Below are 20,041 nucleotides of genomic sequence, written 5' to 3'. Positions count from 1 at the left end.
TGCGCTTACTTCAATTTTTCTGAGTTTTTAAATTTTATGTAATAAGAATAATTGCGTACAGAATATAAGTATTTTAAAATAAGGTATATACATAACAATTCCAATACATTAATTCCATTATTAATTCAGAAAACCGGGGGGGGGATGTAGATTTGCTGTATAGCCATATATGTATAATTGTAATGTGTACCATCGTCATCGAGTAGACTATTGTAAATTGTAATGGATGTGTTTAATTTGAATTCAATAACAAATCATTGTATATTTTGACAAATGATTCTGAGCGGAGATGGTCGTCAGACTATACAAGTATCTATAAAATAATTTTTGATTTTGACAAATTTTATTTTTAAATTTTCATAAAAAAATGTATATGTCTTTATTCTAAACTTTTTAATTGTTGTAAGCAAAATATAAGTAATGTTCTTGAAAACACATTTATTGCTCTGCTCAGAATTTAAAAACGAGGGTGATAATGCTTGGTGAATACAACTACCTTCTATTAAATATTTTTATACATCCTGAATCTTAATTATATATTATAATTTTATAAATCTTGTAATTTTAGTTACAAAAACTTGAAGTTTTAATATATTATGTTATGTCATTATTTTGTTACTCTAATTATATTATTAAAAATTAGTATTTAATTTTTTTTGTTGATAATTTAATAAATTAGGTATACTTTAAATAATAATAACAAATGTCAAATACTATAAATGGGGTAAGGTAAATACTAAATATGAATAAAGTGAATAGTATTACTTGTAAAAATGTGGTGCCTATTATAATCCAATATTCTTAAACTCATGATTAAGGACATAACATCATGTACAAAACGTAAATATTGTTTTATTAAAGATTTAGATATCTAAAATTATAGCAAAGAATTTCAAATTATATAATATAACTATCATGTGTTATGTTGTTATTGTCGATGAAAGTCGACTCAATTTGTTTTTAATAGAATGAATAATACAGAGTATTAGAGTATCATCATCATTACATCATTATTTATGTGAATAATGGTGTGTGAGGGTGATGCATCATATACGACTTTGTAAGGGTGTAAGATTTGTCACATGTTTCTGTTTCAACCGATTCTGAATCTTCGATTCACATGTTTTATTCAAAGACACTATCGTCTTTAAAAGTCTGAAATAAAATAAAAACATTGATTTACAACTTGTGTAAACATTTATTTCTTTTATACAACTGATTGCCAAAAAACGCTTGAATGGATTTATCAAAAGATTTAGTTAGGTGCTAAAAATATGTATCAGTAATATTTATATTGAACGACAAGAAACACGTAGGGTTAAAATGATTTTGTAAAAAATTTTTGAGGTAGGTGCTTTAGATTTTTACTATCAAAATATTTCTTTCTTTAAAACAACAAAAGTACTTATTAATAGTACCGTTCAAAATAATTTTCTCGTTTTTCAATATTTGAAGTTTTGACGAATAAAAGTGATGTTTTAAAAATGTGTAAAAATAATTTAGTAGTTTTTACGTTATAGGAAATATATTATTCTATATTTTATAATTAAGATATATTATTTTATTTTTTGCCTCTAATATATTTTTTATTGTTATTAAATGAATTTTATATTGTTGAATTGTTTTCATAATACACTCAACTTTAATGTATTACATGACTCATTAGTTTTTATTGGGTAATACATCATGTATTTACTATTTTAGTAACACACACACGACGAGATGTTAAAGCTACTTGACTGGATGCTCTCTTTCAACTTGTTTAGAATAGTTTTAGTACTAATTTCTGTTATGTTTGGTGTGTTTTTGTGCAGAACGATTTCATCCTTTATTGTATGTGCCCGTCCACGACACTTTTACATATTATATTTAATGCATTTCCAATAAGTTTTTTTTTCATTTTTCGTATAGTCCCTTTTCAAAAATTGAGAAACTGTTCGATTATATCAATTTTTTAGTTTTGCTCGTGTATACCGGATATAGATTCTAGGATAATGTTTATTATCTTTATAGGTACAACTGTTTGATAAAACCTATAAGAATAAATATAGATCAAAGTTAATTTTTCCATATACAGGTGCAGATTTAAACTATATAAACGTATACAGTGTGTAATTAAAATAAATTGTTTTATACCATAAAACGATAAACGAGGAAAATTACTGGACTGGGAAACGGTAGCGGGAAAATGTCTGACGGGGAAATGTATTAAGGGGATTTGTCCACGAATCTAATAGTTTTATTAACACATTTTAAAAAACATCGTAATGAGTTTATCTAGTAATAAGGTTTGAATTAGAGTATAGAGTTATGTATAATATTAAAGTCCATATGTTTTACGTAATCAGTGATCACTTAAGACCTTATTTATTTGTATTTATGGACAAATATTAAAATTATACTAAACGAGGAAAAAAAATTATCCATTTAAAGTAAAAACTAATTGTTGTAACTTAATCATGTCCTATACTATACTAGGGTTATTAAACCCTTAAGTATTCAAAACATAATACGTTGATGTTATGTGAAAGAGTCTATTGTTTAGGATGACCTACTATAAATGAACGAAGAAGAAATTATTGAATATGAGGATGAAAATTTAGGGGATAAGATTATGTCATAAAACAAAATAACAACGAAATTAACAAAAACTATGCAATATCCCAAACTATGTTGAAATTAATTAATTATATGACATTGTTTAATTAACACGAGTCATTAAGTATTTAAATTTCTTACGTGTCATGAAAATGTGTATTTTTCGATAAACTATTACATAGAAAATGGAAATACAAGCTAAATATGAATACAATGGTTTGAATAAATGTTAGAATAAATCAAAATTAAATTATTAAATAATAATAATAATTTTATAATTTTATATATGACTACTGAAAATATTATTGTTGGCTACTAAATGTGAAATAATTGTATATATTTGTTTAATAATATGATTAATATTTATGAGAATAAAAATGTTAATTTATATTTCTAAAAAGAGTAAAACAATATTGAATATTGTATGATTGTTAAATATACTGTGAAAAACATTTGATAATTTCAATTAAAAAGTCTGTCGTTTATTTGTTAAAACAGGCGTGAGATATACACATATAAAATGAAGCGTCTAAATCCGTATTAAAAGAGCCGTTAAATAATTGAATATTCATTTTTTATTGGTAATAACTTATGTTAATGTATGACTATTAGTTATATATTTTTTTTAAATTTTGTATAAAAATTGATTTTCTCCATTTAGTGATAGTTGTTATAATTTGATTTAATTGTATATTTTGTTTTCTCTATAATTGCTGACATTTGTTTAACATACTGTTTTTATACATTTTTTATTTAATAGTTAGATGATAGATAAAATGTTTTCTATTGTTTGTTTTTCTTGCTATTTAATTGCCTTTAATGCTTGTGTGTCTATATAAATAATACTATTTGTTTGTTTAGTTTCGATATCGCTACTATTAATATTTCGATTTTTCATTTTTGTTGTAATTTCATATGGTATACAATTATTGAGAGTATCTACCTTGTGTGTTTCTGAGTATTATATATTTTGTATGTTTCTTATCAATTATGGTTTGCATCGCACACATAAATATTAGTTATCGGGAAGTTTGTACAGCAGTATTTTATTGGTGAATACTATTGAGAAACCTTCTCCATCGTTGATTTTAGAAGTTTCTGTATAGATTTCGCGGGGATTCTTATAGTTTTCTAGCATATATTATACTCTAAAAGTAATTTTTGTATATTATGTTCGAAAATGTCAATTTTTTTTATTAAAGCACATATGTATATATATATATATATAGGTTTATGTCATTTAAACAAGTCCATTGGACTTCGGAAATTTATTCTGTGATCATTATATGAGGTAGATCTATTGAATTTTCATCTATCAGTTGTTTTAGCTATTTTTTTTGGGGGGGGGGAAGGGGGGTAAGTTTTATTATTGGTTTTAAGCAATGTCGGAAAATGGTTTATGAATATGCGTATAGCGAAAGAAATATATAACCTTTTTTTATTTATAGTATCGTTTTCCCCAGCTTGAACAATATTTTTTTTCACATTATTATTGATAAAATAAAAACCATAACATCTACTTAAAATGTTGTTGTAAAAATTATGACTAAGGTTAAATTTTGAGTTGTTAAGATTCCACATAAAAAGTTTTGAATATAAGTATAACATATAAAATTGCTGTCATCGTAAATATAATATATTCAGTGGCGTTACGGTGGGGAGGGCTGGGGGTTACCATTTTCCCCAAGAATTGATGATTTAGCAAATAAAAACAAAAAGCTTTATAAATTTTATAAATTACTATATAAATATATAATTATATAATGTGATAAACTTTTCACCCCCTCAAAAAAAAAAAAAAAAAACAAGTTGTAAATACACCACTGAATGTATTTATTTTAAATATTCCATTTATATATTGTTGAAATACTTATATTTTAGCTAATTAGCTCATAACTGGATCTCAAAAATAATTTTAATTAAACAGAGTATTCGATTTCTGTACACAAATTAATATTAGGCATTTTTACTTATAATGTAGTTAAGATGAAACTTAACATGAAAGAAAATTTAAATATTTCTACATATATTATATAAATGTAATACCCTAATGGTTGTCAGATATCACATTTATTTAGTTTATTTTATGTATTTTTTCAATATATCGTTAACATTGAACGTCAGATTGCACATTAATATATATATAAATTATACACGAGTATATACGTAGATATTTTTATTGGTACATAATGCATTATTCAATCAAGAGGATTTCATGTCTTAACATGTGTTGTCTTCATGTTACAAACGTACAACTTAGCAAATTTGTGTCTGTGTTGTAAGTTTAAATATTAAAGTGCATTGACCAATTTTAGAACATTGTAACATGGCAAGAACATTACCGGTTTGTAAATTTTTCTGTTAGATAAGAATATTTTTAAAACTTAATAGGTCACATAGATATTTATATTTAGATTTAAAATTCAAATTTTGCTAAAACCCTTCGCAAAAACACAAATAATATTCTTATTTTTAAAGTTTTAAGTCTAATAACAGGTAAATTTACTTTAATATTAAAACTAACATGACAAAATTGGAACTGCTGAACACAAATATTCCAAGTAGTACGTCTGAAAGACGGAGATAACAAACACGATTGTACTTTTAATTGTCCACTCTTACTACACAGATCTAAATAAATAGAAATATAAGGTTATTATAGCAATGATCGTTGGTCATTCGTAGCTAAAATGTTAATGTACCAATCACAATACTGAACATTTCCATAATTGTGCTCTAAACACCTATCAGAAAACAAAATAGTTGTTTGACAGGAAATCAATGTAGGAAATGGTGTTAAATCAACATTGGCGTTAACACGTGACGAGGTGCAAAGCGGGGTCAAATTTAACATTAGTGGTGGCCGCGTATTGTCGTTTTAATTAACGTTTCGACGTGATTTTCTTACGGCCGTCATAACCGTCATCGTCATACAGGGGCGTCGCTGCCTCTCTGTATTTAATTTAGACGCGTGTGCTTGGTGTATGACACGACTATGAATATATGCCATTACTGTCTGTAATAGAAACAAGAATAAGAAAGCGACGAGGGAGGTATGTGGAGTTAGATATGGTGATGTGGGTGGATAAATGCAAAGGAAATAAAATATAAATTTACATAATCTAAGATAAATGGTTGATTAATGAAGGAATACCAAGAAAGTCACATAAGATATCAGTTATAATTAATTATATAATTTTCTAACATTGATGTATGTAATACACGTATCTAGGGTTTCTAAGTGTTCTTTTATTTAGACCAAAAAGCGTTATGCTACATAAAATTTCTTTATTTTAGAAACATATTTATATATAATATATATATTTAATGTTTATTTTATAAATTAAAAAAAACTATTTTGTAAATCTAGATTTATTATTTACACATTATGCGAATTGCTAAAATAAATTTAAAAAAAAAAATGATATGGCATAGGTCTTTATTGTAATTGAAGCAATTTTATTATTTTATTTCAAATTGTAAAATGCTTATCTATTTCATGAGATACCTAATACAGTAATATTATTTATACTGAAAATTTTGAATAGGACTAAAAACTAATTTATTGAATTATGTAGTTTTATAAGAGATATTTTTTGAAAACGAAACAGCCAACATACATTTTTTTTCAATATTTACCTTTTTAATAAACATAGAAATTGTTACACTATTTTAGGTGTAATCAATACTATTTTTTTTAAAGTTTCAATTGATATTTCTAATAATATCATTTTTTTTTTTGAATATGTCAATTTAACCTTGAATATTTTGATGATCCAGTGCCTGTAACTGTTATTCAATAATGTAGTATATCGAATGGCATTGCAATTTGTTTAACAGCAGGGAAGTGACACTATAAAATGAAGAATTAATGAAACAAAATGTTGGACTTTTGACCTCTTTATAGACATAAATAAAATTAATACCAGTGTATTATATATTCAATGTTTTTAACTGGTTAATTTATGTGCTTTTCGTTTTAGAATCAGTTATGTATTGCATAAATAGGTAACTTAAATTTGTAATTATGTATTTTATAAATTGAATAATTCTAATCGGTGTCTACTTATTTCAACAAACGTATCATATAAATTATCAATAAAAATTTTTAGTAGGTATTTTTTAATTATCATTTTTTAAATATTTTACTTGAATTTATTTTTAGGGTGTAGTATGACAGGTTTTTTGAGTTATAATTATAACTAGAGCTTAGCGTTAGAAGACGTACAAAATGTAACAAATTACTGAATAAATAAACCATTAATATTTCATATGTTAAATTTATTTCGTTCTGTAATATTTCTAATAAAATCATGTCTAGTGTTCTATTGTTATTAAATTATTTCATTTTAATAATATTAATGTTTTTATATAAATGTGAAATAAATGTACTTTGAACTTGAAAATAGAACAAAATTTAAATACTTATAATATTTATTTTTAATGTAGTTACACTTATGTACTAAATGTCTTTATAATAATTATTGAAATTTAAATTGAAAAATTTAATTTTCTTTATAAGATTATAACTATAATATTCAAATGTTGATCACATAATTTTTTTTCCATCTAAATAATAATATTGAGTTCCTGACTGAAAACAGTGTAACGTTTGCAGTAAAAGATTTTTTGAGTGACTTCATAAAATATCTTATATCTATACTTTGACAATTAAATGCAAAACATATTTAAATAAATAAAATAATTATTAAAAAAATTATTTTTAATGCTACCTATTTATCCATTTTTAATTTTAAAACTAATGTACAATAATCTAAAACTAAATTATTTTTGCCAAAAAAAAATAATAAGCCATTCTACCAAGTTCATCAATTGTGCCATTCTACATACGGAGTGTTGAGTATTATTATATAAATACAGCTAGTGCTCTTTAATACTATTATACATATTATGTTATACAATATACATAAATATTTTTTATTTATAAAATTTATTTTAAGTTTTTGAAATACTATATTAAACGTTACAATTATCATGTAACTTTAATTTTGACAACATATATATTAATCAGTTGCCAGTCTTTGAAAATACAGTAAGCATTATATGGGACTAGAACGGTGAGCCGACAGCCATTGAGCCGACGTTGGGTATTATTATTACGATAAAGATATTATATTATGTACCTATATCCAACATTTTCAAATAATAATGATACCGATATTTATCAAAGAAATTATTTGAGATAAGATATCGAACCAGTATTATACATTTATGTTATGTTCTAATGTTATTTTGAATCAGTGATGTTTGTGCTGTCGTATTTTATTGTATAATAATGTAGTTTTTTTTTTGTTGAACAGCAAACTTTTAATAAATGGCTATATGTTATAATCAAAAATAAGAAACTGTTAAATAATATTATTGATGATAAATTTAATAAGACTACCATAGATTTTCTATAAAGTAAAGCTTATAATATAAAGCTATAAATTAAATTTTTTTTTTTTAGTATTATTAAAACGAATATTTTTTAGACGATTATATTAATAATATATTGTAATTTAGTAATACATTTTTTATTTTTAAACATATAAATTAGAATTTTTAGAGACACTTTCGGCCTGATATCCTGTCGGCCTATTAGTTGTCGGCTCAACACCGTGATCCCCGTTGAATATAATACTTATTTTGTATGAGTCGTGTGGATCTGTGACTGTGAGATAGGTATGAAAACACTATTCGAGTGGTACAAATCTGAGAGTTGGAAACTCCCCTAATTCATTGGTTTTGATTCATAAATTAGGACAGTATTGTTTTAATGTAATATATTTTTATAAGTTATAAAATTCAGTCTATAATAGCATTGAAATATTAAGTGCCTTTGTCGTTAGTGTCACATTTATTAAGTTTTTGATTGAACCTTATATTATATTTGTACTAATATGTGTATAAGTGTGATATAGCTACATAAAATTGTGTAAATTGTAATATGATTTGTAATTGTACGCCATGAATAATTTGTTTCTGATTATAATCCGGAATTTGATAGATTTATGTTAATAATCCTGATCAAGATAATTCATCTATAATAACGAAGAAAAAACAATAACTATTAAAATAATAAATTATATGACCTTTATACTATTTATCAAACTGTTAAAGATTTCACTCATCCATAAAAAATAATACGAGTTTCAAAATCCATAATTAAATAAAATATATTGCTGGCTTAAACATCGAACTGCTCAACTGCGGTTATTGTCCCTTTTGAAATAAATATTTAAAAAGGCTTATAACCACAGATATAGCATGAATAGCAAACAAAATTTAGCTTTATGCGTAAAAATAATCCTAATATCAAAATTAATACAAATATAAGTAATAATATTTACAGATACATAAATTCCGAGAATTATTTATTTAAATTTTAAATGGATTATAAATTTATAAATTTTCAGATTGTTGTTTTTGATGTGAAAATTATTGAAGAAGATAAACCACTAATTTCTGTTTGTGACAGGCACTGATACGATTATCACTTATTCGAGTAAACTAACACCTTTCATATATTTATTATATGAGTGGTTTATAATTAAATTTCAGTTTGACTCAATATTGTATACGGTCAATAGTATTTTAATACAGACATTTTTTCGATTTAAAATTTTGATTAATAACTCAAACTAGTTGATTTTTTTTTCAAAGTTTCATATTAAGGTAACAAATACTAAACTTTGAAAATAAACTTTAAAAAAATCTCATACAATAGAAACATATTAGTTATATATATGGTTATAAATAATGTTGAACAATTTATAAAACTTTAAGCTTGATAGTTTAATAATCCAGATAATTTAAGTTTCTATTATTTTAGATCCTGAGAAAAATCAAGAGTATACGTTTAAAAATGAATTATTTGTTCTGCAGAAACTTTTTGAGTTATAAAAAAGTATGGTTGGTTATCCTTACACTAAGGATACTCTAATGAGAAAATAAAAATAAGTTCCACGTTAGACTAAGTATAATTTTCAATCGATTAAAAGTGTGGTAACACAAGAATTATAGCAATTGGTTTTCTACATAATGTTTAATATTGTTTTTTTATATAAAAATTTGAGAGTTAGTTTTTTAAATAAAGATTAAGTGGGTAATGTAAAAAAAGTTCATTTTCGATATGTATTATGTTAATTTTAGTGATAAGTATTTACATTTAAATTGTTATCATATGAACAAATTAATATAATTTATAAAAAATCATATTAACTATACTTAGAAATATTGTATTTTATTATTATACATGAATGAATTATTATATTTTGAATGTAAAGCTAATTTATTGCCGCTTACCAAATAAGTAAAAACCTTTTTACTATACAATATTAGATATAAACTATAGAAATAAAAAAAGTGACACTTTTAATGGTAAGTGTGGCTTAAATAAATGCATTATTTTTTTATTAATTATAATGTTCTTTTATTATTTGTATGCATAATTTAAATGGATTTATCATTTATATTATTTATATTTCAACATTTTTAACCACCACAAGAATATAAAAAAAAAAATTGGAATTAACTAAGTAATATATTATTGTATATAAGATCAAAATATAATTGATTTGATTTTTTTTTTTAAAGTCGGTATATGAATATTTGAGAACAATGTAATTTAATATTAGTTGTTCAAGGATGAAGGTTACTGCATTTATTTATGTTATAATTAAAATCATTAGTAATCACTTAACCTAGATCTTTAAACAAATTTTTTCAATTATTTTTATACCATGATAAAGTATACTAATCTTGATCTGTTTTTGTTTGATATTAGGTAACATATCGTGCAGTTTATTGTGAATTGTGAACGGCGTAGATGCCATAATGCTTCAGAGATCTCCATCATCAAGGAAGCGGCGTGCCGCCAACAATGACTCACGTCGAACCAGTGTGGCGTTTAATCTGGAAAGTCAGTCATCGAGACTCACAGAAGGGGGGAGGCAACAGACCCAGCAGTCACCACAGCATAGTGGACAACATAGAAGAGCTAGTATAGCAGCTACGTCACCATCCGATGGATTCGAAATGCGACAAAGAACTAGAGTATCACCGGAGGAGGAGTTCTTTGAATATACACATAAACGAAGTCCCAGACCAAGTTTTGTATCTGAATCTAAAGTACAATATATTGATAAGAGTCCTAGAAATAGTTTGGTTCCAGATATGTCAAGAAGTCCGCGAACGAGTTTGGTACCATCAGATCATCGAAAGCCCCCACGATTATTGCCAGACGAACAACAAGACTCATATACACGGTCTAGTCCTTCAAGACTTGAAGTTGATATTAATCGGAGTCCTAGGCATAGTCTTACATGTGAGCATCCAGATCCAAGAAGCCCGAGAAGTCCGAGAGGTAGTATGGTGCCAGAGGATGATTATTCGGAATTACGGTCTGGACTGCGATTAGACGTGGAAAGTTTCAACCGAAGCCCAAGATCAAGTACTGCCGGTTTAGATCCGTCTAGAAGTCCAAAAAACAGTTTGGTGCCAGACCCAAGTCGATCACCTAGAGGAAGCATTGCTTACGATTTGAATCGAAGTCCTAGGGGTAGTTTGGCAGTAACACCTGATACCAATCGGAGTCCTAGAGGTAGCTTGATACCAGATCCCGGAAAAAGTCCTCGAGGTAGTGTAGTATCAGAAGGTGCGTATAATATGAGTCGGTCAGCTAGAAGCAGTATACCGATGGCCGAATCAGCGTCTTTGGGAAGAACGCCAAGAGGAAGCATAGGCTCAGTGTCGTGCGTTCATTTCGATCCACAGTTAAAATCGACCAGGAATTCAACTGAACCGGGTAAGTTATAAAAATACGATTTTTTAAATCTAATAAAAAATATCATTGGGCATTAGGAAATTGAGTAACTAAACTAATATTTAAATAGATATTATAATTGGAATACTATATATCTAGTGTCCATCACAGACGATATGTATGACGCTCGTAATTTTTTTTTTTGTTATATATAGAAATTGGGATGTCTTGATATCTATAATTAATATTTTACTGTTAGGTTGATGGTTATTAATAAAACCTTTAAAATTTTTCTCTTTTAACTCAAATATTTTTTTTGAAATTTGAAAATAAAAAAGATTATTATTGTAATATTTTCCAAGAAATATAGTAATGATAAAAATAAATAAATTTTGTATGAAAAAATAATTCACAGATATTTTTAAAGAAAAATGTATTGTAATTCAAGCTTTTAATTTCATTCAGATTAAATAGAATATTGGTGAAATATTTTTATTTAATTTAATTTTTCATAAGCTTTTAGGGTAAGACTCCCGCTTTATACTTATCGACTACCAGAACCTTGATAACTCATAAATACACCTCTAGTTGACACGGACATTTTGACACATGGCTTCTGTCCAATTTAATAATTCAATATTTTCGTTTTCAATGACTTAATAAATAATATATTTTATTACTGAACTACTTCTTTTGTGTGATTTTCATTACAAATACAATCTATTCTGAAGTCATTTGACATTCAGGAGTCCAAACGCCATAATGTCACAAGCAACATACGCTAAGTTAATTGTACGATATTAATAAACGTTAACGACTAGTTTTAAGATTTAAAACATTTTAAAACTAAAAATATCTTTTCATATTAAATAATGAATTACATATAGCTAAGTACTTAAGTTTTTAAAATTAGTACAAGAAATTTATTATGTTAAAAAATTAAGCAGCTTTTTTCATTTTAATTTTGCCTTGCAAAAATCAATTTAATAATGAAATGATAAATTCTTGTTTTTTTAAATAAAAAAAAATATTTTTTTAAGATATACAAAAATGTTGGAAAATATATTGTAAGGATAGTTTTTAAGTATGTCTAAGGTATACTTAGATATATTAAGGTTTTTATTAAAAAAAATAAAAATTAGAAAATGTTAGAACAGTTTTAAATGTTTAATACCATACAAAATCTACATACTTAATATAGCTAAATAGAAAAATATATTCAATTATTGCAATTTAGCAATTAAAATATTTTAATATTCTGAAATAATGAGTATTTTATGTCAATTGAACTAATCTATATTATAAAAAATATATATTTTAAATACATTGACAAGAACCAATGAATAAAATAAATATAGACAATAAAATAAACATTAAGCATATACACGTTAAAATAGGTAATATTTATAATGAAATGAGCATGGTTCTTTGTTCGATTTAATTAAACAAAAAAAAAGCATTTAAAATAGAATTTGTGGTATATTTTGTGCACTTATAATAGCTGATAGTTTTGTATTGATATTATGGTCATTTCATGGTTGAACGATTTACCGGAGTGGTAAATAGGCACGTGTGTATTCATATAGAAGTCCTTACCGCAATGACATCCGTTCACGTGGCTTCATATTTGAATTTTATATGAATCGACTTGTTTTTGTTAGGGGAGCTTATAAGGAATTTTTTATTAGATAATAAGCCCCTTTAAAATGAAATTAAAAGGAAACAGGAAGTGAATAATGGTAAAATACAATGAAAATGCGTTATAGCCATGCTTTAATCAGTTATTCATAGGGAATGATTTTCAACGGTTTATCTCTGAGCACGTGTGATATACACATATTACTTTAGATTAAATCACATGAATGGGTAATGTTTTTTTTTATGAGAGATTAAATACATTATCCACCACAAAACTGTAAGATTTTAAACTTTACTAGACTAAAATCAATTCATCAAAATTGTTGCTAGTAAGTTTTAAAATAAATAATTTCTACGACATGACTGTTATGCTTGATAAGGCAGAGTGAAGAGGTTTTTCGCTTCCGCTAGGTATTTTCAAATGTATTGATTTTATCTGGCAATAATAAGACGTTTAGATTATTTGAAAAAATACTGTTATAATATTTTTTTTCTTTTTATAAACCTTATTCGTAACACTATATTAAAAGATACAGATAAATTACGTAACTCTGTTAAAACTAATACATTATTATTTAAGATAAAAGGATGGTAAGTAAGGAAATTCAAAACCTAAAATATAAATATTATATACGCTTAAAAAATATTTTTATTTATTTATTTTTTATATTATTTTAAGTCGTTATTTGTTCAATTATTTGCTAACTGTATAATTCCTAATATTTAAATTGTACATGTGATTTTCATTTTACCACATTTTCTTTTATTAAATTATTTGTAAATTTGATTAGTTTTTTGTTCAACGTTTTTGTCGGTGTTAGTATTTTCTAGAATGTTTTCATGGCATCAGCGGCAATTGAATACGATGCACTTTACTGTTGTATAAGTTCCTCAAGTTAGGCATGTGGCATTAAAATTGTATACAATTTAATAATATTATTTCTTAGTAGGTGCTTAATAAAAAAAAATAAAAATATATTGTTATATTCATGTTGGGTAGATTGTTGCTTTTAGGTTATGTTCACAAAAGCATGTTAGTAAACTAAACTCGAACGTGATAGTTATCGAATTTTAAAAATATATTATACTATATTTAAAAAGTTATGAAGCTTATACAGTTTATTAAAAGGAAGTATAAATAGATACTTATTCAATTTAAGTTGAAGGTTCCATACATATAATTATAACGTTATTTTTGTAAGAAAGTTATGATAAAAATGTACAATTTAGGTCATTTAGAAAAAAATCGATTGTTAAGTTAGAAAGGTAAAAAGTATTCTTGTTTATGAATAATAAATGTTTTTTTTTTTATAAAATAATTCAACTTTCTGTATTTAATTTCAAAGTAAAACTAATTTATAACTAAATGATATAAGAAATGAATAATTAGACGTTTTTGTGCTTTTAAAATATTAATATTTGTTATATATATATATATATATATGTATATATATATAAATATAATCAATACTACCTATTACGTTGAATAAACAATTTTTTTAAAGGTGATTTTATTACTAAAGAAAAAGTTTTAGGCGACTAAAACTATATTGAAAGTACAATTCCGAATGTTATGAATAAACAAATTTTGAAAAAATATAGCTGGTATTATTTTTATTTTATTTATTTAAATAAAAATCATACATTTTATATTGAGTTTATTATACATTTTGGCTTTTCCAGAATTTAGATTAAATAAGATTGAATTAACGATAAATAATGATGTGCAGGAATTTTCTAGATTTGAACGCATTAATAAGGTCGTTATAAAATTTGTACTAAAAAATCAAAAGTAGAAAATATTAATACTTATAACACTTGACTACTACGGTTTTTATAAAATAAGTTTATCGAGTGGTATTAGATACGTATTATACTAGGCTATGTGTAGTTTGACTGAAATAAATAAAACTAGGTAGTACTTGAAAAACTTTGATAATGTATTCAGTGAATATGAACTTTAATATTGAAACTTGAAATTCAGCTGTAGTTAATGTATAAAAGAAGTAAATCTTCTCAAAGTTTAAAGTTGAAGTGAATAAAAACATATTACAAAAGTATGCCAAAGGATCATATCTATTTAATATAAAATCGAACAAAAGTAAACAGTTATTAAACTGAATCAATTAACGATTTTGTAAGTATTTTAAACTTTTTATTCGTATTTTTAAAACAATATGTTATTATAAATTTTTATTTAAAAGTTCAATAAAACAGAAGAAGTATTGAATTAATATTAATAATATTATCTACAATAGACTAATCAAAGTTAATTTGTTTAAAATTATACTTCTTTTTTTATTATTTTGAATTCTGACTGGGGTGATAAACTAATTTGGGTTATTTGTATATGTCATCTTCTTTTAGAGAACTGATAATACTAGGATTTTCATGAATTATTATCTATTGATTTAGCAATTAAAAAATATTGAAAATACATAGTCGCAATTTTTTTTATAAGTGTTTGTGATTTATATTTTGATGATATTGGATATTTAAACGTATAATAACGATTTTAGTTATTATATTATATTTAAAATAATATTAATCGTTAGTGTTTGAAACTTTTTACCATTACATGTATTATTATTTTATATAGGTATGCAATGGAACTTTGACACTTTCAAAATATTTAGAATAATCTTAAGCTATTTATATCACGAACCTATTCACACTGTTCTATGGTACGCGGTATTGAATTATAAGTTAATAATAATAATATAATATGATAAAATATTATAATATAAGCGATTCATTTTTGGAAAAATTAGCCCAGCCAATCGTATTTCTAATAAAAAATAGATTACTAGTTGTGATATACATATTTAATGAAAAATCCTTTGAAATATATGCTAACAGACCGTTTCCATTAAGAATTAATTCGTATACAATGATTTATCATTAAATTCAATTTTAACACATTCAATACCTACTCAATGACAAAGTATATTCAAAACATACTATCCCTACTTCCCGGCTTTTTATTTATTTACCATCCCAATGGCGTCTGTACTGGCAGTAAATAGTAAACTATAATATAATCTACATTATTCAATATATAATTAGCATTAGTATATTATACCTAAACAATTAAGCTAGGTAAAAATGATTAAATTAAAAAATAATAATGTAAAATGTACAAAGATCAATCAGCATTGGAATTAGTTTTACCACAATAATTTTAGGTAATTATGTACATAAAATTCGATAAACTTGCCAATATATTTATATATTTTATATTACAGTATGTATTTATATATTACTACCCGTTACAATAATTTAACTTTAATTATATTAATATTATTTTGAATTTAAATTTAATAATTTATTTTATTAAATTATACCATCAGGAATAACATAGTTAGTTTTAAATGTTCATAGATTATTCATATATTAATTAAACTATAATCAGACTTGAAATAATTAAAAATAATTTTACTGGTTCTCAATAAAAACATAAATACATTTTATCAAATTGTAAATTTAAACTAATAGCGCCAATAGTTAGGTAATAGATGTTTTATTTATTTTTCTATGTATTATTATTATAATTTATTATAATTCAGAAAAAAATATAAATTGAAAATCATATGAAATTTATTAGAATTGAATATATTAGTACCATTATCTAATGGTAAAAGAAAATGTTATGTAGTTCTTAAGTATGAACTAATGTATTTAGTTTTCCAAATGACTTTTAAATTTTTTATACTTTTAGGTTCGAGTGCAAGTTGTTGTCTCTTAAAATTTAAATTAATTCTTTCATTTTTAATCTTTTGTTCTTCTTCATTTAACTCCAATAATCTCTTATAAATCAAGTCTTTGTCAATTTCGTTTTGATGCAAAATATTTTCATTTGTAGTTTTATTTCTATTAATCAGTGTTTTGCTAATTTAGTGATAATTTAAAAGCTGAATGTGTTGTTTTACCATTGGATACTATTTCATACTATGACAATGTTTACATAGTATATTACTCATTGAACCAATATTAACAACATCTTCATTATAGTATTTCCATTGAGGATTGTAATCAAAAACAAAATTTTCCAAAGTCTAATGATATTCTAAAAAATTAATTAAAATAATTCTACATAATAAATACACATATCAAATTAGGTATAAAGTTTTAAACCTACCAAATATTGTTTGTACAGCCGTTGAAATTAATCTGTTTTTGTTAGTATTACAAGACATATTATTTTCAAAATGGAATGAACATACTTTATAATATGATTTTGATGATTTCGGTAATATGTCAGACGATTACAATTTGTAAGCCATATATTCAACCTAATAAATAATATTTTCAAGTATCAACCTAATACAAACTATTATAAACTAATGATAATTATAAGTCTATAACTAATAATTAATAATCCAATTACATACCTATTTTCATTTGTTGGTAAAGAAAAAAGTTTTATATTTGTATATTTACAGTTTGTTTTCTTACAATTTAAAACACAACACCATATTATAAAAATGGGTTATGAAATCTTTTTTCATAACTTAAGAGCAACACAGACTTCTCTACTCTAAAGTCTTAATATAGAAGTCTGTGGAAAAAACAATGTTATCCTGATTCTTTGATCAATGTCAAGGAGCTTAGAAACATCTTATTATAAGTATTGCGATTACAAATTTACAATGCACACTTATGAAAATAATTAAAAACGCAGATGGTACATATGCACTTTGTGTTGAAATGAGACAACGTTACCAGTCAAATTGTTGTGGAAAAGAGAGGTCCAACCACTACTATTTTGTGCAGCAGACTCGTATAGTATAGAAGATATATTGAAGTATAAAAAATGGCTTTAATTTAATTTTATAACAGAAAAATCAATGGCTTTTCTATAACAAATCTTGTCAGTTTTTACTTTTTACCGTAACCGTGCCAATTTGTTTTTGTCTACTCTACAACATATTGTCTCTCAAGGTTTTGTGGCTTACAATCATTTTTTTATGTTATTTGGCACTGAATTTCAAAGATTTTTCTGCCAATTCCTTTTTTCTCAAGAACAGAACTAGTAAACATTGTATGTAGCACTAAATAAATTGTAAAGTATAACATGTAGGGTATTGCAATTTATTTTATTAAATTATACTATCATTAAAATTTTAAATAATTTATGACCATTTAGTAAAAATAAATGCAAATACATTATTAAACTATATTTACTATATCACTGGTATATATTTGTATCATATATTTTTAAATACAACTTATAATTTTAATATTGTTAAATAGCACCAAATAGCTAAATAGTTGTGAAATAAATATGTTTTACTAAATATAATTAGAATAATGTTAATTATATTTAATCTATACATATAATCTACAATTATTGCACTAATTAATAATTTATTGAAAAAAAAATGGAATAACACTCGTTTCAATATCATATACGCTTTTTGTGTGATGTCGTTTGATTGTGTTTATTTAGATCCAGGCTTCGTATTTAATAATATTATATTATACATCACGATCGAATACTAATAACTCAAATAAAATACATAATTTAAAATTAATTTAAAACATCATAATGATATTAAAAAAAGAGTAATGAGTACTTACATAAAGTTTGATAAACATTTTGCAGTAAAAAATATAATTAAAAGATTTTTATTAATAGTTTTTTTATACATAAAAGAAAATCATCAAGATGTGTGTTTGTGGATATTAATTGGTTTCTGCCAATATAAATTAAAATATGTTTATTTAATTTTTATTTCTACACAAAAACACATTTTTCTGGTATTTATCGTACAAGTCGAATACATATTTGTTTATTGTCTCTTTCATTCACACCTTGCCACATTGGTTTATTTTCCTTGTTGATTTTTTTTTTATATAGACGCATGTTTACTATAATATGAACAGTAATCGTCTTTTAAGATTATTATTTAATATTTTAGTATTATACACAATTTTTAATTCTTTAATATGATTATATTCGAGTTCAACTTATAATGATGTTTGTCCTTAACTAAAGAAAACTCATAAATCATAATATTATTATTCATTGTGATTATTGGACTGTAAGCTATGTAGGTGTATAAGAAAGGGTGTCATTAAATAATAAATAATATTATCAGAAAAACCATGTATTCGTTTCAATGTTTTTTTATTTTTTGTTTATTTTTCATAGTCATTCAAAAGTCTTTGATTATAATTTAATTCTGTTGAATGAATGTTTCAACCGTTGAATATTATATAAATACAGCCATCATGTATTTTCGACTGTAAGTTTTGAGAGTGAATTTTAAGTATAAAACCTTTCTGTTGAACTAATAAAAAATCGGAAACTTTATTACACATAAAAATCTTCATTCGACAACTAAAGAAGATGACACTTAAACTTTTCATCAAAAGTCAAAGAAAGTGACAAAAGTTTGCGGAGTAATAATATTTTATTTACATAGTTGCATCAAAATAATTGTATTATTATTATTTATTTAATTAAATTTATTTACTATTCAATATTTATTATTAAACATTCATTTGTATTGTATAATAAATATACTATCAAATTTAACCATTTTCAATTCACTTCTTATATTTATTTTACTCAAACTAGTAGGTAGGTAGGTAGGTAGGTACTTATAAAACAAACTTAAGTCATCTTTTGAATGTGACATATGTTCATGTTCATTTAGTATTTTGGACACAAACAATCAAATGTTATGTATGTTTTGTTGTAATAAAGTCTTATCTTATTTAAAGTAAATTATGTTTCAAATTAGTAGAATAAGTTTTACACGACATACATTTTTTATAGAGATTGCTTAAGTCCTTAATATTTTTAATAAGATTAAACACAATTTTGAAAAAAATAACTCACAAAAAATAATGAGTAGTAATAATAAATATTTGAGAAATGTAAACTTATATATTACGTTATTAAATAAAATATTTTATCCGGCTTAAAAGTTTAAACATGTATAGAAAGTACAAAACATGTTATACTTGTGCTATATAAAATATTAAAGCAACAAATTTTACATATTATAGTTTATATTTTATAGTTAGTTA

The 20,041-nt window shown here is 24.2% G+C and overlaps 2 protein-coding genes across 2 annotated transcripts in view; one reads left to right on the top strand and one right to left on the bottom strand.

Annotated features, from left to right (window-relative positions):
- LOC132923049 (uncharacterized) overlaps positions 1–20,041 on the bottom strand; it is a 225,397-nt gene that overhangs the window by 51,091 nt on the left and 154,265 nt on the right. The window lies entirely within an intron of this gene.
- LOC132921523 (uncharacterized) overlaps positions 1–20,041 on the top strand; it is a 61,094-nt gene that overhangs the window by 10,788 nt on the left and 30,265 nt on the right. Inside the window, exon 2 of the mRNA XM_060984590.1 lies at positions 10,388–11,407. Coding sequence (XP_060840573.1) covers positions 10,438–11,407 — 970 coding nt within the window. The 5' untranslated portion in view covers positions 10,388–10,437. The remainder of the gene's footprint in view (positions 1–10,387; positions 11,408–20,041) is intronic.

The sequence above is a fragment of the Rhopalosiphum padi genome, chromosome 2, assembly GCF_020882245.1.
Source record: "Rhopalosiphum padi isolate XX-2018 chromosome 2, ASM2088224v1, whole genome shotgun sequence".
Lineage (NCBI taxonomy): Eukaryota > Metazoa > Arthropoda > Insecta > Hemiptera > Aphididae > Rhopalosiphum > Rhopalosiphum padi.
The sequence above is the reverse complement of the archived record's forward strand: the minus strand, read 5'-3'. Positions and strand labels throughout refer to the sequence as shown.